At 55.7% G+C, this 22,021-nt stretch overlaps 6 protein-coding genes across 11 annotated transcripts in view; 1 reads left to right on the top strand and 5 right to left on the bottom strand.

Moving 5' to 3' along the window:
* EXD3 (exonuclease 3'-5' domain containing 3) overlaps positions 1 to 8,491 on the bottom strand; it is a 64,813-nt gene extending 56,322 nt beyond the window's left edge. The window contains exon 1 of one of the 2 annotated variants that reach the window (XM_089534596.1): positions 8,332 to 8,491. The gene's annotated coding sequence lies outside the window, so the exon portion shown is untranslated. Of the gene's footprint in view, positions 1 to 478; positions 497 to 8,331 lie in introns of those variants that run through there. The other variant, XM_089534593.1, reaches the window with a different exon arrangement.
* On the top strand, positions 474 to 5,614 carry CIMIP2A (ciliary microtubule inner protein 2A). Of its 4 annotated transcripts, none has more exons than XM_089534604.1 (7): positions 474 to 1,048; positions 1,163 to 1,355; positions 1,828 to 2,147; positions 2,702 to 2,819; positions 2,988 to 3,082; positions 3,295 to 3,412; positions 4,349 to 5,614. In XM_089534604.1, the coding sequence occupies exons 1-7, from the start codon at positions 824 to 826 to the stop codon at positions 4,435 to 4,437; spliced, it is 1,158 nt and encodes a 385-aa protein (XP_089390730.1). In that variant the 5' UTR covers positions 474 to 823; the 3' UTR covers positions 4,438 to 5,614. The 4 variants fall into 4 exon arrangements, with proteins under 4 accessions (XP_089390730.1, XP_089390728.1, XP_089390732.1 ...); XM_089534602.1 differs by having other exon boundaries at positions 1,792 to 2,147; XM_089534606.1 differs by having other exon boundaries at positions 893 to 1,048; positions 1,141 to 1,355.
* TUBB4B (tubulin beta 4B class IVb) lies at positions 4,428 to 7,264 on the bottom strand. The gene is made up of 4 exons (XM_089534607.1): positions 7,137 to 7,264; positions 6,922 to 7,030; positions 6,249 to 6,359; positions 4,428 to 5,613 (listed from the first exon to the last, which is right to left on the bottom strand). The coding sequence occupies exons 1-4, from the start codon at positions 7,191 to 7,193 to the stop codon at positions 4,553 to 4,555; spliced, it is 1,338 nt and encodes a 445-aa protein (XP_089390733.1). The 5' UTR covers positions 7,194 to 7,264; the 3' UTR covers positions 4,428 to 4,552.
* A 921-nt stretch (positions 8,492 to 9,412) lies between the features above and the next one.
* LOC149307891 (uncharacterized) lies at positions 9,413 to 12,650 on the bottom strand. Its single transcript, XM_089534610.1, has 8 exons — positions 12,577 to 12,650; positions 12,275 to 12,349; positions 11,892 to 11,945; positions 11,530 to 11,583; positions 11,007 to 11,060; positions 10,081 to 10,128; positions 9,806 to 9,856; positions 9,413 to 9,569 (listed from the first exon to the last, which is right to left on the bottom strand). Exons 2-8 carry the CDS (start codon positions 12,322 to 12,324, stop codon positions 9,536 to 9,538), a joined length of 345 nt encoding a protein of 114 aa, XP_089390736.1. The 5' UTR covers positions 12,325 to 12,349; positions 12,577 to 12,650; the 3' UTR covers positions 9,413 to 9,535.
* Positions 12,651 to 12,805: 155 nt separating this feature from the next.
* On the bottom strand, positions 12,806 to 14,648 carry LOC149307890 (uncharacterized). The gene is made up of 4 exons (XM_089536827.1): positions 14,600 to 14,648; positions 14,135 to 14,244; positions 13,611 to 13,665; positions 12,806 to 12,975 (listed from the first exon to the last, which is right to left on the bottom strand). The coding sequence occupies exons 1-4, from the start codon at positions 14,646 to 14,648 to the stop codon at positions 12,824 to 12,826; spliced, it is 366 nt and encodes a 121-aa protein (XP_089392953.1). The 3' UTR covers positions 12,806 to 12,823.
* A 966-nt stretch (positions 14,649 to 15,614) lies between these two features.
* Positions 15,615 to 22,021, bottom strand: ANAPC2 (anaphase promoting complex subunit 2). Of its 2 annotated transcripts, none has more exons than XM_089534599.1 (13): positions 21,827 to 22,021; positions 20,727 to 21,342; positions 20,451 to 20,583; positions 20,102 to 20,276; positions 19,763 to 19,882; positions 19,039 to 19,156; positions 18,729 to 18,910; positions 18,265 to 18,406; positions 17,959 to 18,034; positions 17,499 to 17,702; positions 17,048 to 17,177; positions 16,500 to 16,735; positions 15,615 to 16,144 (listed from the first exon to the last, which is right to left on the bottom strand). In XM_089534599.1, the coding sequence occupies exons 1-13, from the start codon at positions 21,936 to 21,938 to the stop codon at positions 15,932 to 15,934; spliced, it is 2,457 nt and encodes an 818-aa protein (XP_089390725.1). In that variant the 5' UTR covers positions 21,939 to 22,021; the 3' UTR covers positions 15,615 to 15,931. The 2 variants fall into 2 exon arrangements, with proteins under 2 accessions (XP_089390725.1, XP_089390724.1); XM_089534598.1 differs by having other exon boundaries at positions 20,727 to 21,370; positions 21,873 to 22,021.

Below are 22,021 nucleotides of genomic sequence, written 5' to 3'. Positions count from 1 at the left end.
AGCCCCCCAAGCGAAGGGGCCTGGGAGCTCTGGCAGACGAGAGACCTCTTTCCTGGCCCTAGGCTCGGGCATTCTGGGGGCTGGAGTAGGCTGTGGCCCTGCCTGCCTTCCTGCCTTCGGCTTTCCTCTGCCCTGGGCCCCAGAATCCCACAGCCGTGGAGCCAGAGGAATGCCTGGGGAAGCAAAGGACAGCAACGCCCCGCCTCCGCCGAAAGAGACCCAGAGGCCCACAAACGCTGCGGGCTTCGGAGGGCGGGGGAGGAGGCCTCCGCGGAGCCGGCCAGCGGGGCTTTGCCTGCCTTTGCGCGCCTCCCTTCCTTCCAGGCGCCTCTCGAAGGAGACCGGGCTGCAGTTCTGCTGCTGGGAAGGGCGACTCTGCTTTACAGAGAGAGAGAGAGGCCCCTCCCCTCTTGTTTGTTTGTTTGTTGACGTGTCCCTGGCCGCCCCTTCCCCTCCCCTCCCCTCCCCTCCCACTCACCTGGCAACTCGGCCCGGAAGCAGGAAGTCCTGGCGGTGCGCCGCCGGAAGCCTTCCCCCGGAAACGCGGACCGGGCGGAACCTTGGGGCGCCGCCGGCCTTCAAGGGGCCTCTCTCCCTTGCTCTGGCCAGAAGGAAGGCCACCGGACAGCCCCCTCCCCAGTGAACAGCCCCTTCCCAGCCCCCTTCCTTGGCTCTGCTGCAGGCAGGGCCTCCTTTGCTCCCCTGCGCAGAGATCCTCAGAGGCCTCCATGTTTAGAGGCAGTCCCTCTCAGCCCCTGAACCTCTGGCCACTGGGCCTTGGGGCCGCCTCCTCCCTTGGAGGGCCTCTGGCCATCTCCCTGCGATGGACAGGCCAAAGCCCAACTGGCTCAGCCTCAGCCAGTCTTGGCCCCTTGAAGAGGGATTGGGGAGGGGGAGGCCTCACAATGGTCACCCAGGTGACCAGGCTGATGGTCAGCCAGCCAGCCAGACCTCAGGCCCTGGCCTTTGCCACCCAGCACCAGTGACCCAGGATGGCTGCTGCCCAGAGATGCAGCCTCTTCCCTCAGGAGCCCTACTACATCCCTGGGTAAGCCTTGGGGGACTGGGTTTGAGGAGTGCAGTCTGGAAGTGGGCCCACTCCTTTTGCTGAAGGACACCCTCTGGCCCCTTCCCTCCAAGCTACGGGGGGTTTTACCCGCAGGTCCGCTACCAGGTTGGGAAGACCTACGGCAGAACCACCAACCAGATCCTGACCGACCCAGAAGTGGCCAAGAGCCCCTACTCAGTGCTGACCCCCCTCCGCAGGCCCAAGTTCATTGAGGACTTCAGCCGCCGCCAGCCCCCCGCGCCTGAACCCATGGATCAGTACCAAAGGTTCATCCCTGGATACACAGGTGGGCACCGTGAGGGAACGCGCGTGGATGGGGCCCTCCCGCTCCCACAGCCCCCTCCCCAAAAAGGAAGGCACCCCACAAGCGCCATAGTCCAGGCATGCGGAGTGTGCTTCCTCTTTCCGTGGAAGGTGGCAGAAGGGCTGCCCCAACTGTCTCAATGCAGGGAGGGGGCCCTTCAGGTTTTGGGGCTGCTCCTTCTGCCCATGGGATGCCAGAGGCCCCAAAACGGATCCTGGGGGGGGGGAGGGAGGGAATGACTTCCTTGCAGCCCATCTCTGGGCCAGAAAGCCCAGAAGGAAACCCACTTTGCTTATTTCTTCCATTATATGCCACAGCTTTCTGAGGGCTTAGGCTTTAACCCCAGGGCTGCTGCCACAAACTCATGCAATTGCCCCTCTGCTTGCCTGTTTCCCTTCTTCTCTCTCTCTTTCCCCAGGTTTTGTGCCCTACCACGGCTGCATTCCCATTCCAGGCAAAGAAGACCGGCCCCTCATTCCCAGAGCCCAGACTCAGAGATGGACAGACCCCAGCGCAGCACAGCTCCTGGAGCAGAGGAAATACACCCCTTGCCACCCGGGCATCCGCCTGGCATGCGGCCCCGGCTGGAGGCAGTTTGCGGCTACGGCCGGCTCCCAGCTGGTCTCGGGGCAAGGCGACCGGAAGGCCCTGTGCCACCCTGATGTGGCTTTGGTCTGTGGCCAGGAGCAGGACAGGGGCACCTGCGATGCTGGAATGTCCCTCATCTGCGGCCAGGGCTGGAGGGGCAACCCTTGCCTCCCTGGGACCGACCAGGTGTGTGTCTCCAGGACTGATGGGGGCAGCACCCTTTGGGGGTGACCTCCACAGAGAGAAGCCCCTTGTCCCTTAGGCTGCAGAAGCACCTCTTTCTGCAAGGTTCCTGAGGTCCAGGAGTGGAGACTCCAACTCCCATCAGCCCCAGAAAGCAGAGCCAAAGTCCAGGCTGATGGGGGCTGTAGTCCAACACCTGGAAGGCCACAGTCCCCTGGTTCCCTTGGGGCACCGAGAGATTCAGGTCCAAATAAACAGGCACACGACTGTGCCATTGGCAGCCTATTTGAATCTGATGAGATATTGCAATATATGATACTCATTCTACCCTGCAATGTCCCCTAAGAACCCAGGTGCAGCCATGCTGGGTCAAGGCTCTCCAGTCCAGTCCAGCATTCTCTCCCCACCAAGGGGCCTCTCATGCCAAGCGTAGCCCCCCTGGACGATGCTCAACTGCATCTCCCAGCATGCCTTACCTTTGGCTATGCTGGAGGAAGGCTGAGTGATTCCCAAACTCACATGGCCCTCATGGGACCTGTTTTACGTTTGCTTTTTAGCCAACAAGGATTGAAGGCGTCCCTTTGCCGCCAGTGACAGAGACAGTGGATGTGAAACGGTTTGGCCGGACGCCCAAGATGGACGTGCCCAACCTCATCCAGAGGAAAGCCATCTCAGGTAGGCAGCAGGGAAAGAGCCCTGCCACATCTACCCACCTCATGGTTAGGGGCCTGAGTGTTCCTTCCTGCATGGCAGAAGGTGGATGGACTGGAGGGGTCTCTCCCAACTCTTATGATTCCATGGCTGTGTACCCAGGAGAACGGACCTTTGTCCCCTTCCTCCCAGGGTACACAGGATTCATCCCACGATTCACCTGGATCATGGGTGTCAATTACCTGGATGGAGTAAAGGAAGCCATGACCGAATTTGACAGAAACCAGGTAAGGAGGATGTCATGGGGCTGGGCCTCCTTGGACCAGTCTGAGGAAAACTGCTCACACAGCTTTGGACAAAATAGTTCTGTGGAGCCGACCCACAGTTGCCCTTCTTAAGGGAGACATCTGGCTACCCAACCTTGCAGCTCCTGAGTCCCCCATGAAATAAAGGTAAAATACTACCCCCCTACACCCCCCACTTGTTTGTCCATCTCCAGGAAATGCTGAGAAGCCCCATGTACTGCTTTGGCCAGCGGCTGCCACGTACCTACTGGCCCAACACCAAGATCTACAGGAGCAGCGGCCTGATGCCGTTCTATACGGGGTTTGTGCCAAGTGAGTCAAAGAGAGACGAACACTCCCTTGCAGGGCCTACCCTTGCCAGGCCTGCCGGCTGCATTGACTCACTACCATGGCAGAGGGAAATTCCACTGCTTGCCCCCTCCCTGCCAGACGCAAGCAAGCCTTTTATGCAAGCCAAACAGGGCAGGTGGCACACTAAAGGTAGCTTAAAAACAAGGCTCAAGGACACTAGTCTTTTTAAGAGAATAAAGCGCCATGCTTTCACCCTGGCCAGGCTCCTCCACCAGAGCCACAGAGACCAGGGCACCTTCCAGACGTTTAGCCCCAATCCTCCAGGAAGATGAGGGTGCTTTAAGCACTCACTGCGTACTCCCTGCAAAGGCTGTAAAAGCTCTACGCTCAAGACCCTTAAGAATAAAAAAAGACCCCAGGTATTGTAATGCCCCTATGCCAGCCTGCCACTGTCTCTGAAATACTGCATAGAGGACAGTCTTTTGTGCTTGTTAATCCCAGCCAAGGCTCCAGCTCCCTCTCGTCATCAATACTGGATACAGGGAGTAACATCTTAAGCTGCCATAAGACTGTTTTGATGCCATGCCAAACAAGATGCTAATACTTTCCCTTTCAGGAACATTAGCCATTTGGCAAATACCTGTTTTTACCCGGGCAGAGAACGATGGCCTGAAACCCTGGCCAAGCAATTCTTCTGTCTCTTCCAGTGAGTTAAGAACCACTCATCCCCAGTAGAGCCCAGGTGGGATGACAGCACCCACTCCTCCGCTCACTGCCACAAATTCCTTGATCTGCAGCAGAGGACAGAGTGCTTGCTTCCCCTCCCAGGGGCTCCCCTGCCCCACACAATACACCCCTGAGCCCTGCCGTGTTGCTACAAGTCAAGCACAATCAAGCACAACAAGCCTGGGCCCAGGCAGCCGCTGACTCACTTTCCTCTGCACCATTTCCCCCCAGCTATCCGGCACAACTACGCTCTAACGTTTGGAAACAGCACCCGAAAGGCCTACTATGATGAACTACTACGGAGGCAAAATGCAGGGTGAAAACGTTTTTAATGCCTGTACAACACCAGACAGGTGACACTGATGAAAGAAGAAGAGTGGAACAAAGAAACGTAAAAACAGGTCTGAGACAAATAAAGTCCAATGGCTAGCAGCCTCAAGCAGCCTCTTCCTCTGCCTCTTCCTCAAATTCTCCCTCCTCCTCGGCGGTTGCATCTTGGTACTGCTGGTACTCGGAGACCAGGTCGTTCATGTTGCTCTCGGCCTCCGTGAACTCCATCTCATCCATGCCCTCTCCAGTGTACCAGTGCAGGAAGGCCTTTCGGCGGAACATGGCTGTGAACTGCTCAGAGATCCGCTTGAACAGCTCTTGGATGGCGGTGCTGTTGCCGATGAAGGTGGCGGACATCTTGAGGCCGCGGGGAGGGATGTCGCAAACGGCTGTCTTGACGTTGTTGGGGATCCACTCAACGAAATAGCTGCTGTTCTTGTTCTGCACGTTCAGCATCTGCTCGTCCACCTCCTTCATGGACATGCGCCCCCTGAAGACCGCCGCCACAGTCAGGTAGCGCCCGTGGCGGGGGTCACAAGCAGCCATCATGTTCTTGGCATCAAACATCTGCTGGGTGAGCTCAGGGACGGTCAGGGCCCGGTACTGCTGGCTCCCGCGGCTGGTGAGGGGGGCAAAGCCAGGCATGAAGAAGTGCAGGCGAGGGAAGGGGACCATGTTGACGGCCAGTTTGCGCAGATCGGCGTTGAGCTGGCCGGGGAACCGCAGGCAAGTAGTCACGCCACTCATGGTGGCAGAGACCAAGTGGTTGAGGTCTCCGTAGGTGGGGGTGGTCAACTTGAGGGTCCGGAAGCAGATGTCGTAGAGGGCCTCGTTGTCGATGCAGTAGGTCTCGTCCGTGTTCTCCACCAGCTGGTGCACTGAGAGGGTGGCGTTGTAGGGCTCCACGACAGTGTCCGACACTTTGGGGGAGGGGACCACGCTGAAAGTGTTCATGATCCGGTCGGGGTACTCTTCTCGGATCTTGCTGATCAGGAGGGTGCCCATCCCCGAACCCGTGCCGCCCCCCAGGGAGTGCGTCAGCTGGAAGCCCTGCAGGCAGTCGCAGCTCTCGGCCTCCTTCCTGACAACGTCAAGCACAGAGTCCACCAGCTCAGCCCCCTCCGTGTAGTGGCCCTTGGCCCAGTTGTTGCCAGCTCCGCTCTGACCTGGAAGGGAAAGTGGCAGCAGGAGGGGGAGCCTGTCAGGGGCTTCTCTGGCCCAAGGGAGACCCGAGACCACCACAAGGACCACTTGCATGAGCAACTGCAGGCGCACTCCAGGACAGGCGTTATCTGGAGAGTGGAGATTGCCATCTGCTAAGGCCATGAGCTCATGCAAATCCTGGTGGGGCTGCCAGGGCCGAAAGGCCAAGGCAGCTCCCAGCCAGCCGCTCCTTGTTGCCAAGGCTGACACACCCTGTGCTTTGGCACACCTCAGGGAAGCGCAAAAGGCATTCCCTGGCAACAGGAACAGGATCTAAAACGGAGTCCTGGCAAGGAGCCATTGGGAGTCTCTAACAAACTATCTTCCTGACCCCATTTTTAAAAGACGCCATCATCATCATCATCATCGCCATCATCTAGACAAGACTCATCTCTGTTGCACCCAAGAGCCTTTTTCTGCCAACTTAAACTTAGCAGGCAAAAAAGGAATGGGCAAGTGTGCTATGCCACCCACAGCAGTGTTGGTGACTGTTTAGCAGACTTTAGCACTGCCTCATGGGCACTCCCTTCAACCCACCTTTCCCACTAAAGGGCCTGTGGGCTTCAGTCCTGCTCCCTTCCCCATCCTTGTTACCCACCAAAGACAAAGTTATCTGGCCGGAAGATCTGCCCAAAGGGGCCGGAGCGCACAGAATCCATGGTGCCCGGTTCCAGGTCCACCAGTACCGCGCGAGGGACATACTTGCCGCCTGGGGGAGGAAACAAGGGTTAGTGGTTGCAGACGCTGTCCTGGGGCCAATGTCCAGCTCCCAGAGGGCAGCCTCAGAGGAGGACCCCTCAGCTTTCTTAGAAGCCAAGGGGCCACAAACGCAGCAGCAGCAGCCCCCCCCCCCATGGGAAGCCCTGAGGCTCCCCAAAACGCTCAGGCCAAGCCCCTTCTAGAAGCCAGCAGAGCAAGCGTTTCGCTGGTGCCTTGCATGCCCCCAATTTAGCTCCCCAGGCCACGAGGCCTGGCTTTTGGGGAAGAGACACATCGCCCTTCCTCTCCCCGCAGAGATGCTTGGCAAGCGGAGAGCTGCCCAGGAGCATGTGCAGAGGAACGCGGGGGTTCCCAAACGTTTTGGTCTTCTGGCTGGACTCCAGGTCCCCTAATTCCAAGCCAGGAATGCTGGGAGCCAAGGCTTGGAGGCCTCTAGAGCTATGCATCCTGGGAGCTGGAGTCTGCTGCGGGGCCCAGAGCTGAAGGCTTAACGCCTCCTTTTCTGTCTCGAAGCAGACTCCAACTCCCAGAATGCCACAGCCTATACTCACCGGTGGCCTCGTTGTAGTAGACGTTGATGCGCTCGAGCTGGAGGTCGCTGTCCCCGTGGTAAGTGCCGGTGGGGTCGATGCCGTGCTCGTCCGAGATCACCTCCCAGAACTGCAAAGCATCGGGGGAGGGGGGGAGAGGCACACGGAGGTCAAGGCGGGGAAGGAGAAGGGAAGGGTCTCGGGGAAAGGCGCCCCCTTCTCTCGCTCTCCCTCACCTTGGCGCCGATCTGGTTGCCGCACTGGCCGGCCTGCAGGTGCACGATCTCCCTCATGGCGGCGGTTGTTGTCGTCGAAAGCTGTAAGGCGCGAGGCAGATGGCAGACGGCGGCGGCGGTTGCGGAGAACTGGCTGCGTCAAGGCAACGGACCCGCCTTTTATACGGAGACGCAAGAAAGGGGGCGGGGCCTCTGGGGCGCGCGACCGTAGGCCCCGCCTCCCCTCCGCGCGGCGCCCGACGTCCAAACGGCTCCAAACGCCATTGGTCGGTTTGAATGATTGATGGCGGGCTCCCGTTGGTTTTTTTTCCCTCTCGGGGAAGGAGGGGAGGGGCAGCGCGCGTGCGCAGAGTAACGGCCGCAGCTACGCCAGCGCCGTTGCGTAAGGGCCCGGCCCGGCTGCGTCGTCAGCGTAGAAGCCGAGGCGGTTGCGGAGGACGCGGTAACCAAGGCCTGCCTTAGCAACGCGGCCCAGCGCCTCAGGAGAAGCCTCGGGCAAGGCGCCCTAGTAACGCCACAAAACACACACCGGCCTCCTCACGAAACGCGGCCCAAATGTGTCCCTTTTCCCTCAACAAAGAGAACAGGAGGCAGACTGAGCAAAGCCAGGCCGAATAACAACAAAATAAAGACAAGACATATTACATATCCTTTGAGACTGCCCTGGCTGAAGGCTAGGGAATTCAGAGCAGAGCAGAGCTTAAGGAAGGCCCCACAACAAACTCCAACTCCCAGAATTCCATAGCCTTGAGCCAGAAAGGAGTTAAAACCGGGTTATTCCTCCAGTGTGGATGCAGCCTAAGTCAGGGCAAACCTCGCACGGCCAAACAAATGAGAACCGTATACTAAGGCAGTCTGTAATAACCCCAAACACAAGGAGGCACAGAACCCATGTGAGTCTGTAGAGAGCTCTTGTGGCCCCTCAGCAGCTTTCCTAGATCTCGAATCTACTTCCTCAGATGCGTTTGGACAATGAGGAAAGCACCTGCTGCCAACTTCTTCCTTCCAAAGGGGCTCCAAAGCTCTCTCTACGTACAACAGTCACACGAATCCTCCCTCTTCGCCCTCCCTGTAATTATCTGGGACCCTTAATATCTGCGCTTCACCGCTGAGATATGGGACCAAAGTACACTGGCTTAAATAGAACACGTCTACTACATCTTGGGAAAAGAGCGGGGTACAAACAAACAAATACCTTAATGGCCATAAACTGTGGTGGGAGGCCAGAGTGAGCGGCTCTGTCCAGCAGGAGCCCAAAGGGCCTGGCTTGGGCGGCCGGAGGGCTCCCTCGGGTCACTTGCTCTGCTCCCAGGTTTCCCATTATTTTAAAGTGAGGAAGTTTTAATGTTGCATCCTGTCTTTTCAAACTTCTATGACTGCTTTTAAATGCCTATACCTTGGACCCAGGGAGAGCCGAAACTAAGTGCCTGCTCACAGAGCTTCTGCAAAGACTTCTTTATGCCTTCCTTTTCCTCCTTGCGCTCAGCCTTGCTAGGGTTTTCTAAGCCCATGTTGGCATTGGGAAGACGGTGAAGGAGAGGAGGACAAAAGCAGACTTTTGGTGTCCGGTTCCAGAAGCACCTCTGCACTAAACAATACAATAAAGCCCAGGAGGGGAAAAAGTGGGATTCAGCCTTTGCAGCTCCAAACAGATAAATGTGTGAACAGCAAGAGAGAGAGGGAAAAGGCTGCCCCACAAGCTGCCCTCCAGCGCTTTATGATGCGTATGCCACCAAAATAAAACCACAAGCAAAGCAGAGGCTGGTGAAAGGAAGAAAAACTTCCTGGGAGGGTCCATTTTGGAAGAAGCCTTCCAGCGGCCTCTAGAACCTTCAAAGGGATGTTGTTGACCTAGTCCAAGGCTTCCCTGACCTGGTCATTTCATTTCAGTTGGGCACATGGTCAGTTCTGAATAAAAGGTCTACTGAAACATCTTGACCTGCCCTTCTTTTTGTCAGTGGAGGGACCCACTGCAAATCCTACATCTTGATTTAAAGATGCCATGCTCTGGGCACCGCCATGCGCGTGCTCCCTCCCAGGTGGAATATGCAGGCTCCTGAATCCAGGAAAATTAAACCATTTACTCATCTTTTGAGCATCTTGAGATGTGTCCCACATTTCTCATGTGGGTAGAAATCTGCATATTCTGGGGCTTGTAGCTTAGAACCATCTCCCAGAATCCAAAGGCATGAGGGGAGCAATCCTTAAAAACATGGAAAGTGACCCCTGAAAGCCAGAAATCTGCAAACTCGTTAAAGGGAAAAAATAATGTGTGCTTTAATAGGAAGGCCAAGAGGTTGCCCAGGTGGTGCCCAGCTTGCTGGAGCTAGTCTCGCGTCGTTTGAGGCCTCCATGGCAAAGTTCTCACAGCAAGTCGTCCACCCGGCTGGTGACTCTCTTCATTCCACTTCTTCATAAATATGGTTGTCACGCCTGTAAAAGGAAATAAGAGTCGGAAAAGGAGCCTTTGAGATTTGGCGCTTGCTGATTTTTGGAAGGGGAAGAGCAAAAGAAGTTAAGACTGTTCCCCACCAGCTGAGAGGCCAAGGAGAACTACACTTTAGAAAGCCACTGAGGATGAATCCTGCCAATTCGTTCCTTGGGCACAGGACTCTCTGGACCCCCATTTACCCAAAGCACCTCGTTTTCAGCAGGAAGTGCTCACTCACCCTTTTGGTGACAGCAGCGGTGACCTCACAGTGTCTTGAATGCTTCCAGTTCTGGGAAGGAAGTGTAAAAGAGAAGTCCAAAAGTAGACCTGGGTGGCAGCATCGCTCACAAAACAGGACCCCAATTTCGCAGGCAAGACCAATGAGTACGACTCTGAGCTGCCAGAGGCAGGAGCCCAAGCTGCCAATGGCCTTCCTGGTTCTGGTGGCTGGAAGTCCCAGGTTGGTTATTTTAACCCCCAACCCTATCTCCTCATTCAGGGCCCCACACTTACTGAGAACCTGTCTTATCTGCACTTGTGTATGATTTGTCCAAAGGGGGCCTGAAAGAGCAAAAGGAGAGGAGGGTGATTATGAGCTAGAGCAAATGGCCTGCCTTCTCCAGGAGTGGCTGGCCTATTGGAAAAGTTACTTTCTGGACTACCATCCCCAGAATCCTTCCCAACGAGTACAGACAGTATCCATGTTGACTGGGGGGGGGGGAGGGTTGAGAGTTGTAGTTCCTGAAAGCAATGTTTCAGTGTAAGGCATCTCTGCGTGGCAGAGTAATCAGACCATGAAGGCTACTATGCCCCTTCTGGCCTCCCCAGCACCAAGAGTTCAGTGGCAGACTGCTGTAGAATATGGGTGCTCTAAGCTATAAAAGCAACACAGACTTCAGTTTTTATATCCCGACCTCTAAACACACCATAATTAACAGCCACACAGCGGCCCAACAGAGCAGCACCCAAGTGTGGAAGAGGACCCTTTTTTGAACCCCCCCCCCCAACTTTTCCAGGCTCAGAGAGCAGGAAAGCAATGTGCTTGGACCAAGGAGGCCCCTTGTCCAGACCCCTTTAACCCAGCACAGTAGAACGTGCCTGAGCCAAAGTTGTTCAGGGACTTCTATTATTATTTATTATTATTAGCCTTTATTTATGAAGCGCTGTAAATTTACACAGCGCTGTACATACAATCTTTTTAGTTAGACGGTTCCCTGCCCTCGGGCTTACAATCTAAAAAGACATGACACAGAAGGAGAAGGGAGTGGTGGAGGGAAAGGGTAAGAGGTCCAGCAGTTCCTCTACCTCCGAGGCCTGGACCAAGGCAGATGGACTGGAGGGAGGGCTTGGCTTCAAAATGAAAGGTTAATCTTCATCCAGGGAAAATACATACTCTCAAGTAGGATAATACATATACAATACATAGCAATACTACTCACGTGGAAAGAGATGGTGCTGGGCCAGGGCCAATATACTCATTCTCTGGAGTAGACCTGGAAAGAAAAGAAGCCCCCTGTGCATGTGTGAAGGTACAGGAGGGGCCCCAGAGGAAAAGCAGGGAGCTCCAGTCAATGAACACTGCAGACAGGCAAGGTACAAGAGCTGTCTGAGGTCCCTATGAAGGAGCCATTAGAAAGGGGAGATGACGAAGCAGTCAGGGGGGGAAGCAAGTGTGCCCCTCCATTTCCATCTGGGAAGCGCTAGGGGAGGTCTGCCCCCTTGCCAGAGCTCGGAAACATTAATTTCTTCACCTACAGCTCCCAGCAGCCACTCCAGCTGGGAAATGCAGGGCCCTGCAGTCCCATTTTCCAATCTCTGGGTGCAGCTCGCCTGCCTTCCCTTCCCACACACTCTGCATGCCACCCAAAGAAACTGCCTTGGCTCCCAGCATGGGAGACAGGCAGGATATTAATCAAGCCATTTGTTAAAGAAGAGGCCTTCCCCATTCTTATTCCTACTGACTTGGCTCCTGGTGGCGTCACGCTGGCACTCTGGTAACCTTTCTCCCGATGGACTCTGAAATCACAAAGCGAGGGCAGTGGTGGTGAAGGGGAATGAAAAACAGGATGTGGCAGCCACAGCGAAGCAGGAAAGCAATTCCCACCTTGCGCTGCACTCAGCCCCACAAGCACCCCATGGCTGGGCCCAGGTGTCTGTTTTTGGAGGGGGCAAGGAGGGGGACCGTGTCCCAGGCAGTGCAGTATATTTTGAGAAACATAAAATTAAATAAGAACTGCTAGTGGTCCTCTTCTGGAGAGCCAGGTGCCGATGAGACTGCCACCCTCTCCCACCACCTTCCCTTCCTGTCTTGCCGGTTGACTCACCTGGGACCAGGGTGCAGCTCACTGGCACTCAGATAGATGCCTCGTGCCGCCCGCCTGAAAGGACATGCACACACACAGAGAAAGAGATGGATGGATGGGAGGAAACACCACTTCTCCAGTGGGTGGCAACGGTGTTAGTCTGTGTTCAGCAGATGACACAACAGCCCCTGCAGTATTTAATCGTACAGTCCCAGGGGGGCTTCATGTGGTCCCCAGAAATCAGGGACCAGTCAGTTGGTGCTACTGTGATGGGGGGAAGTGCAGCACTGTGGCACAAACTGGACAATTGCTTCATGAGAATTAGGTGTAATTTTCATCTTTGGTCAAAATGATGATTCTCTGGAGCAGTGAGGGTGGGCAGAGCAGGGCATTCTGGTACTCACGGGGAGGCTGGGTGGAGCCGTTCATATCCGTGCAAAGGCTGCACCGTCATGTACGTATGCTCCGGGCGGGGGGGCCTGCAACCACACAGAGAGGACCCTTGTGCTACAACAAGTGGGGCTGAAAGGCACTCACTGACTCACTCCCACACACACACCAACCCTTTACATGCAGTGTCCCCCTACCAACCCAGAATCTAGAGAGGGCAAATCATTGTGCTAAATTTTAACACAGGGAAGAGCAACACTTCCTTCCTCGTGACCAGGAAGCCCCTGCCATCCCTGCCTCGTTTGGATCCACTTACGGAACAGGAGGGAGCAGTCTCCGGTGCGAAGAGCGGGCCGGCTTCTCCTCCTTCTCCTTTTTCCTTGAAATCAAAAGGAAGAGGGAACAAAGTGCCTGTGAGCAAGAAGGGGGCCACAGAACCTCACTGCTCAGAGAAGCACAACTGCCTCTGTGTCACCAATGCCACCCCCCCCCCCACCGCTGGTCCATAAACCATAAGCGCCCCCCCCCCCATAGCCCAACTGGTCTCTTGGAGGGCCACCCACTCACTTCTGCTTCTCCACCAGGCGCAGAATGCAGATGGCCACCACCAGGAAAATCGTGGTGGAAAAGAAGCCCAGGAAGGCCAAGGCAGCCACAATGACCACCAGAGTGCCTTTGGCCAGCACCTCAGGGCAGTTGCACTCTACTGGCGACACTGCAATGCAAAGCACAGGGAGGGAGGGAGGGAGGGAGGGAAAAGGCAGAAGACCCTTCAGTCCCTCCTCTCCTGGACTGTATGGAAACTGCAAAAAGAGGCCCTGGCCCAGTCCTGAGGGCACCTGCTTCACATGAAATTGCAAAATGACAGAACCTGAAAGGACTACCACAGCCATCTAATCCAACCCCTTGACACAGCTGGCTACCTCTCCTCTGTTTAAAAACCTTCCAAAAAGGACCACCCTCTTCTAAACATTTTTGCTAGTATTCTTGTAAAGTGATGAAGTTGATTTTATTGTATGCCACCCTGAAATCTTTAGATTAATAGAAATATTCCAATAAATAAATAACTAAATGTTCAAGGCAAGGATGAAAACACCTTCTCTGCCCAAAACTAGATAAAACAAATGGTCAGATACAACTTCCCACACCTTCATAGTTCCCCGCACCACCTCTGTGTGCAATCCTGTCTCACTGGCGCCAAAGGTCTCCCCATACCTCCCCACTTTAGTGACAGAGGTAGGAATGCCTCTTGCGTCTGTCACCGCTGCCCCATAACAGGAGAAGGGTAACATGATCCAGAACCTCCCTGAACAGTTACAGTGCCAGTGTGGGGCTGTGGAGGTGCCTTACCTCGTATTGAGGCCTGCCGGTGCCCAATGCCTATGTCCTCAGAATCTTCTGGATACTGTCGGAAATAATCAGAACTTTGTGAATTATGTGCCCCTCTCCTTGGCCTGCAGCCACAAGAGAACTGGGCTGGACTATCGGCTGCCTTGGCTCTCTTTTGACACAGAGAGACACAGTCGGTGCATCTATTTATACGGAGCATAACGCATAAAAAATAATGCACATCTAAGAGAGTCTGCAAAGAAATGTTGCAGAATATCCCCAGTCAGACCTTGTAAAACCTTTGTACAAATGTGTATTTAAGAAGGAGATGCCACTCCTGTATCTGGGGAGGGGGTTCCTCGGGGGGGGGGGAGGTTCTCTTTTGTTTCAGGCTGCTGGCCACCCAAAAATGCAACCTGGGGGAAGGGAAGGGCAACTGTAAGGACACCCCACCTCTTTTGTCCTGCATTATGGATCAACCCCCAGCTGGGTGCCAATCCACAAGCAGCGGGCTTTTAGCAAAAGAACAAAATCCCTTTGCTCACCTTCCGCACAGCTCTTCGGACGATGATATCATTGTCTTCTGTCTCTCCTTCATTTGAACCGTTCAACGGAAGATCAAAACCGTGAGGTATCTCTGCTCTGCTTATTTTCACTGGAAAGCAAAAGCAGAGGAATCAGCTCTCAATTAAAACCATGACACCCAGTGAGAGGTTTCCCCATCTCCTTCCCTGCTTTCTCCACCAAAATAGACTTTCAGCTATTTCACACTTTCTCTTGGGCATTCCTTCCATCTGCTCAACAGGCCTTACAAGTCTTGACCAGGGACGTTCCAGTGGTAACAACCCTCCTGTGGGACTCTCTCTGACATCTCTCTGTTGACTTAGCATGAGGAGGACTGAACATTCCCTTGAGCACCTTGGCAAGGCATCCTCTCCCTCCATTGCTGGCTCCGGCTCCTACCAGCCCCAAGGCAAAAGGAATGCTTCTCCATGCAGCACAGAGCTTACAGGTAGAATCTGCTGTCTGAAGGCATTGCAATGGCTGCTCAGTTACCATTGCCACAGCCCAATGTGAAAGGGCCTGCCTTTCACACAGGAGGTCCTGGGTTCAATCCCCAGCATTTCCAGTTAGGGCTGGGGAAAACCCCTGCTCTGAAGCTCTGGAGCTGCTGCTGCCATTCCCTGCAGACCATCCTGGGCAGGATGGAGCAGCATGCCAACATGGTCCACAGTAGCACCCTACCTTTCCCATGGTGGGGGTGGCTGGGTGGGTGGAAAGATCCCCCACAGCGGGAGGAAGAGGAGCAGCAGAGCCAGCCGCAAGACTCACATGAACACAAAGCAACAACGCTAAGGAAGAATAGGCAAGCCAGTTGCATAATGGGGGTCCTTTGCCCGATCCCTTACACCCTCCGGGGAGCCAGCCTGGCTAGGAGAAAGCTGGCTAGGCCAGCCTCCAGGTGGGCAGAGCCTCACACAGGATTCCAGGACAGGCTGTGACATCACAGTGCCCAGAATGTTTCCCAGCAAGGAGCAGAACATGCAGCTGAAGGAAGGAAGGAAGGGGTGCTACTCTCTGCACAGGCTGGTCTTTGGTTCAAGTCATAGTCTCCCAGCCCCACAGGAAGGCAAAGGCAAACCTCCTTTTAATAAATCATATCAAAATCATCCCAGGGTAAGGTCGCCATAAGTCAGAGTTGACTTGAAGGCACATATCAGCATCAATTAGCACTTAAAAAACATTAAGCTCTTTATAAGTGGACAAAATGATCACACAGGGGGTCCAGCACACATCCCTGTGCCTCCACTGTGTTTGCTTTCCTACCTGCATCCGTAGTTTTCTGCGCTCAATTGATGGGCTAGCCTGGCTACCTGATGACCTATTAGATGGCAAGGATGCAATTCAGTGGTCCAGAAACAGCAGCAGCAACAAACAGCCCCTCTTGGCCTTAGGGCCTCCATCCAAGAGCCAGGCTGGTCCTCCTGGTGACAGAACTGAACAAAAGCTCCACTGCAATTCATGTGACAGGATGCAAGACTTTTTATTGTGAATAAAGACAACAAATCAAACTGATGTGTTGTGTGATCAATCCCAAATCTCCACCTCACAAAGCATGAACAGAGGGGGGCCCCCATCTGTCTCTCTGAGTCTTTGCCACAGCCATGCACCCTCACAGAGGGGCTGCCTGGTATTTGCTCCCAGGATCGGAGGAAGGGTGAGTCTCCAGAGCTGTTGAGCTCGTTCTGCCATGCCACCATTGCCACAATGCTAGCGTGGGAGGGCCAGACCACAGGACTGCCGAGGGGGAGCCGCCGGGGGTCCGGAAGAGGGACCGACGTTCAGCTGCCGCTCTTGGGCAGACGGTAGACACCCGCTGAGTAGATGAGCTGCTGGTCCCGGACTTTCTTCTGGAGGAAACCCTGCAGCTCCTGAATGTCGATCTCGGTCACCATGGGGCCTGTCATCACAAAGAGCTTGAGCATGCTGTGAATGCGCTCCAGGGAGAGGCTTTCCAGGTTGGTCAGCATGGCTTGGATGTACGTCCAGAACACCTGCAGTGCCGAAGAGGGAGGGAGATGGCCTTATCAGAAACACAGATATGTTCACATGCCCATGTATACACACTCAGGGCTTTGCTGAAGTGTACACTCTCTAAAACAAGAAATGATGTGGAACATATTTTTCGGGAATGGATGTCTCTGCCAAGCTAGAAGGATGCCCCAGTCGTGGTTCCACATTGGAGAGGGAAAGGCAAATGGGGAGGGTCTGTCCCAGTCTGACTGTATCTTTGCCCTCCACCGCTCCCCCCCTACAATGCACCTGGCAAGATGGAAAACACAAACACACACACACATGCCCGCTATGCCCTCCCCCCCAGCCACCATTCAGGGGGCACCAAGGCTGCACCTGCAGTTCCTCCTCCTTCTGGTCAGCCTGGGAGGCCGTGGCAGAGTCGCCCTCCTCATCGCTGTCAATCAAGACCACCTTCTCCGGCCGGTCCTTTTGCTCCTCCTCAATCACCATGAAGGTGCCAGGGGGGTCCTCCCGCAGCACCCCCTGCTGCACCCACAGGGTCATCTTGCGCCGAAGGGAGGTCAGGGGCACCTTCAGCACTTCACTCAGCTCGTCCAGCATCCAGGCATCTGGAAGGACCGGAATGGGAACATTGTAAATATAACATGGAGGAAGCAGAGTCAAGCCTGGGGGGGGGGGGGAGACCCTCTGTGACAGCTGCTGCTGCTACTGTGTGGTTGTGGAAGAGGGCAGGGCATGTGGGAAGTGCCAGCACCTAAGTATGCTCAAGGAATCTCATGGGGCTGAGGTGGGAAGCTCCTCTGCCTCCTTCCTGCAGCCCATCTCTGCCTCCCTGTGCCAATCCCGCTTCCCCTATGCATGAGGGGAGGCGTCCTCCTCCTCTTTCTCCCGACAGATGGCATGCATTGCCACAGACTCACCCTTGCTTTGGAAGTGCAAGATGATGGCAGCATGCACAGGCGACACAGAGAGGGCAAGGGTGCGGTCCGCCAGTTCTACCTCCAGGTTCACCAAGCCCAGGTGGGGCTTCCAGTTCAAGGTCCTCATGGCCTGCAAAGTGAGAGAGATGTTGAGCAACCCTCTTTGCCTCACGCTGCTGGGGAAGGTAAACAGGGCAGCTGGCAAGGGTTACCTCAGAAACTGCCACAGAGCCTAGATGGCAGGCTGAGAAAACCAAAGCGGGGCCTTCACGTTCAAGATGACCATGACACAACTGCTCTCAACACCCCCATCCCCGTTACCACACTGTTACCACAAATACTCTTTGTCGGGTAAACAAGATACTAGGGAAAGAAGGCCAGAAGCTGTGGGGATCAGCGGAGCGATTTTGAGAGGTAACAGCCACCAGCTTCTCCAACAAGAGCCCCATACCTTCAGCTTCTCATACTTCTTGGAGTAGGATTTCATGGCCTCCTTGATTTCTTCAGGCAGCTCCAGTTTCTCTTCCTTCAGCGGTGGCCAGAACTCGCTGGAGAGGATGGTGGCTGTCAGGTTGAAGGGGGGCCTTTCTTCCTCGGGGAGTTTCTGCTCCTCGTCTCGGATGTTAGTGTTGATGCGGCGAGAGTCTGCCATGTCCTGAGGCGCAAGGAGGAAAGGGCCATGCAGGACATGACATTGGCCAACTGGTCGAGCCAAACAGACTAACAGGGAGCAGGGAAAGGGCCTCTAGTTTTCTGGCTTCCACCATACCTTTCTGCAAAATATGTCTAACAGAAAAGCTAGGATGAGGAGACATCATTCACTACAACAGGGCTGAAACATCTCCCAGCTAAATTCCAGAGAGGATAAGGAGGAACTGAACTGTCCACACCAACAAAGAGCAACAACTTACTTTTAACATGACCTCGCAGTAATGCATCTGGGCCTCCCCAAAACGCAGCTTCAGCAGTTCCACATTTCGGATTTCTCTGCATCAGAGAGAAACCAAATGTCTCATTTAAGCAAAGAAGCAGCAGCCCAGACCAGAGAGTGCTGGGAGGAGGAGAGTGCCAGCAGTGGAAGGGGACAGCAAAGACTGTCCTAAAACCAGCCCTTGCCCCCTGGCACCAGCAAATCTCCATGGGGAGCTGGTAGGAGCTGGACAGCTCTTGGGAGCTTTCCCAGTTCCATCAGCCAGAAGCAGGCTGCCCCTCTTCACCTCTCTGTGCTGTAGGAGAACTGGTGCAGCAACCGGTCAGCTAGAAGATTCCGGTACTCGCTGATGAAGAGGTCTTTGCTGCCATAGATGCTCACCAAGAGGCTGATGATGTCTGAGGAGCGGCGCTTGGAACTTGACTTGCCTGGCAAAACAGAAAGGCAGCAATTGCAAGAGAAACAGACAGGGGAAGGGGCCAGTGAAACTGTTGTGCCTCCCACCTCTGGGCCAACAGCTGCTGTTGCTTCAGGGACAAATAGGGACTGCACACCTTAATATCCAAAATCCACACCACCTCTGAAGATATTCTTAGCTCTGCTGCCCTGAGCACCAAGACCCCTGGGCGTCCATGGGAACTGCTGCTGCCCAGAATGCCAAGATTGCTTTTGCCATCCCTACCTCCCCAGGCTCCTATGCCCTGGAGATCCTGGGGCTCCAGGTGAGGGCTCAAAGCAGGAGAGACTCACCTGGGTCGGCATCCACCGGATCAGGTACCCAGTCCTCCGGATCAGAGATATCATCATCGCTCTCCTGGCCATTTTCCAGAGTCACCGGATCGGCCTTGGAAAGCTCATTGGCCAAGTCGCCTGACCCTTCAGCATCACCAGTGAGGCCGGCCACAATCTGCCGCACTGTATCTTCCCTGGTTCTGGGAGGAGGGAGACGTAACTGCTTGCAGCCCAATATCAAACTGGTGTTGCTCACAACCTTCTGCTGCTTGTGTGAGCTACTCATGGTCACTGTAGTGGGACAAAGGGCCCACCAAGCCCCACTCACCGCAAGTACTTCCTGATGGGCTCGCAGGCGACCTCTAGGATCACCATGGAGGGGTCCAGTTCTCGCAGGGCTTTGATGGCGGAGATGTAGAGGGTAATGATGTCAGACGTATTCACCCCTAAGGCAAGAATGGAAGGGGGGGAGCTCTAGTTCTCTGCGCTGGAAGCCATGACTACCCAGAAGCACCCACGGAAGAGAAACGGAAGCCAAGGGTGTGGGAAGAGAATAACAGAGGCTCTGAGTTTCTAGGTCAAATAGGTTGTCATTCTTCTACAAGTGACCTCTGAGGTAAGTCACTGGGGTTGCCATTCTAGAAATTGGTAACAGTGGTGTGTGGGGGCAGGAAGGCTTCCCAAGGCCCAACCCATGGCCAATGACTGCTGGTTTGGATAGGAAGCAATGCCTCTACCTTTCTAGTCCGTGTCCTTTCCTGCCTTTCTGGCTCCTGCTCGCCAACACCGTCAATCCTCCATCTCTCCCTTCTCCCTGAAGTTCCCATCCTGCCTTAAAGACTGCCACGCCAAGAGGGAGGCCCATAAACTAAATCTGCGGATGTCTTCCTGTTTCTCAGTCCTGAGCCTACTACTGAGCAGTTTCACCTGATAATGCCCAGTTATGAATAGTGAGAAAAGGAGAAGAAAAATCTCCACCTGCCACTTTGCCCACATCCTCCAGCCTCCAAGAGAAGGAGCTGTGAGAGATGAGTCGGGGCCAAATTACTCACCGGGATGGAGAAGCCGCATTTCCAAGGCACTCTTCAGAGAGCTCAGGAGCTGCTGCCGCTGGTTGGTCCTCTCTAGGCAATACTTCAGGTCTTCCACGGCCAGTTTGGACTCTGGGAAATCTGCAGACCCCAAAAGCAAAAAGCATAAGCTGCGAAAGGTAGTGATTTGCTTTGTAATTTCTGTTTAAAGCAGCCTGACAAGCAACAGATCCTTCAGGATCTCCAGGCTGAGGAGGGGAGGGGATGATGGGGAAACCAGTCCCCCAAAGTACCTTCCCAAAAAGCAAAGAGATCCAAGGGGGGCCTGGGGCCATGTCCCCTCAACTCTGCCAGCCTCACCTCGGATGATGCTGAAGAGCTCCTCAATGCGCATGCTGGCATATTGCCGATAGAAGAACATCTGGACATGGCAGCGCCAACGCTTAAGGGTGCTGCTGGCCTCGGGGCTGGGAGGGGCACCGCTGCCCCCCTGCAGGAAGACCTGGCTGAGCCAGCCAATCACCTTCTCAATCCACTGTGGGAGGGAGACAAGGGAGAGGGGAGCATGGGACAAGGTGAGGTGGGAGGCATGGCAGTCACAGGGCAGGCATTTTGGGAAATCCAACCCAGGTGTCCATGGTTCTGAAGAGAGCACCCCAGGGGTGGCATGGGCACAGGGAGCAATGAGGGAAGGAGACCTCTGTCTCACCTCATGAAACTCACTCAGGAAGGAGCGCTCGTACTCCCCCCGGCACCTGCGCTCCATCCGCTCCTCAATCATCTGATGCAGGATACTGGTGACAGCGTCCGCACTGACTCGCTCAAGCAGGTTCAGCTTCTGCCTGGAGGGACCAAGGGCAGAGGGTCAGTTGCCAGAAGGGGAAGCCCCCCCAACTCATGCGTTCTAACTCCCCCACAGCCCAGAAGTGGAGCCCATAACAGCGCCTCCATTTCTCCCCATCGACCAACACTGGAAGGTACCCACAGAATGTCATTGAGCTGCTGGAACTGGTCCATGGCGGCTGGGCACCAGCAACGCTCCTCTTCCTCCTCGCACCCAGCACACGGCCTCCGGCCCCCTCCCAGGGCCTCCGCCATGCCCTCTGCCAGGCCTTCCTGCTCGCTTTCTTCGCCTATGACACTCTCCTGCGGCTCCTGGCTCCTTTTCTGCCATTGCCGCCGCTGCTGGAGCATGTAGATCTTGAAGCTTCGAGCGTAGAAGCGCCGGAGGGTCTCCTGGAAGCCTCCCGGGGTAGAGAAGAAGAGGATGGCCCGGAGCATGGCGTGGACCCTCTCCCGCAGGGGCCGGGCCCCCGTCCCAAGGAGCAGGCCTTCCCGGGCCCAAGCCTCCATCAGGGCCAGGCTGCGCAAGTACGGTGCCAGGCGGGACCCCAGGAGGGAGAAGGCCTCCAGCAACAGCAGGGCGCTCTGGGGCTCCGTGGCCGCGTTCTCCCGCTGCGCCAGGCCAGCCCAGAACTCGGGGGCCACTCGGCCCTGCAGGTCCATCTGCAGCACCTCCAGGAACCACTCCTCCAGCACCGCGTGCAAACCGTGGCCCCGCAGGACCTCCATGGCGGCGCGCAGGGCGCTCTCCTCTGGGGGCTCAGCCACCTCCGACGGAGGAACCACCTGGAAAGCAACACGCGGACCGTTAGAAGGTTTCCAAGATGGAGGGTTGGTTGGAGGCAGGCATGGCCGCCCTGAAGGCCACTGGCCCCAGCGGAAGTAGAGTCCCCAGCACCATGGAGCCCCAGGAAGGGACCCCAAGGGCCACGCGGCCCACAAAGGGAACCCCAGCAATGAAAAGGGGGAGGCAGCATAGAATGAGGCTCCACAGCCTTGTGCTTCCAGGGGCTGCAATAAGGCACCGCTTTCCAGCATCCTGGCTCAAGGCTATGGCATTCTGGGAGTTGGAGTCTGTTGTGGGGCCCAGCGCAACGCACTCCGACTCCCAGAATCCCACAGCCTTGAGCCAGAGAGGAAAACAGGCTGCGAAGGAGCCCTCCTTTTCCTCTCAGGGCAGCAGAGAGAGGCCTCCTTCCTTCCTTCCTTCCTTCCTTCCTTCCTTCCTTCCTTCCTTCCCCCAGGGCCACTCCCGGGGCTCCGTCCCTCCTCCGCCCGGGGGACCCACCAGGCCCAGGGCGGCGGGGGGCACCAGGCCGGTGCCGAGGGCGTTCCAGGCGGCCGAGAGGGCCATGGTTCTGAGGCAGGCCTGGTGCTGGCGAGACAGACAGAGGGCGGGCCTTGGCGCGGAGGAGGCGGGGCCGCGAGGCGGCGTAG

Source organism: Sceloporus occidentalis, unplaced genomic scaffold, assembly GCF_023333645.1.
Source record: "Sceloporus occidentalis isolate IW3139 unplaced genomic scaffold, rSceOcc1.0.p SCAF_8, whole genome shotgun sequence".
NCBI classification, from domain to species: domain Eukaryota; kingdom Metazoa; phylum Chordata; class Lepidosauria; order Squamata; family Phrynosomatidae; genus Sceloporus; species Sceloporus occidentalis.
This window is presented reverse-complemented; position numbering and strand designations above follow the sequence as displayed.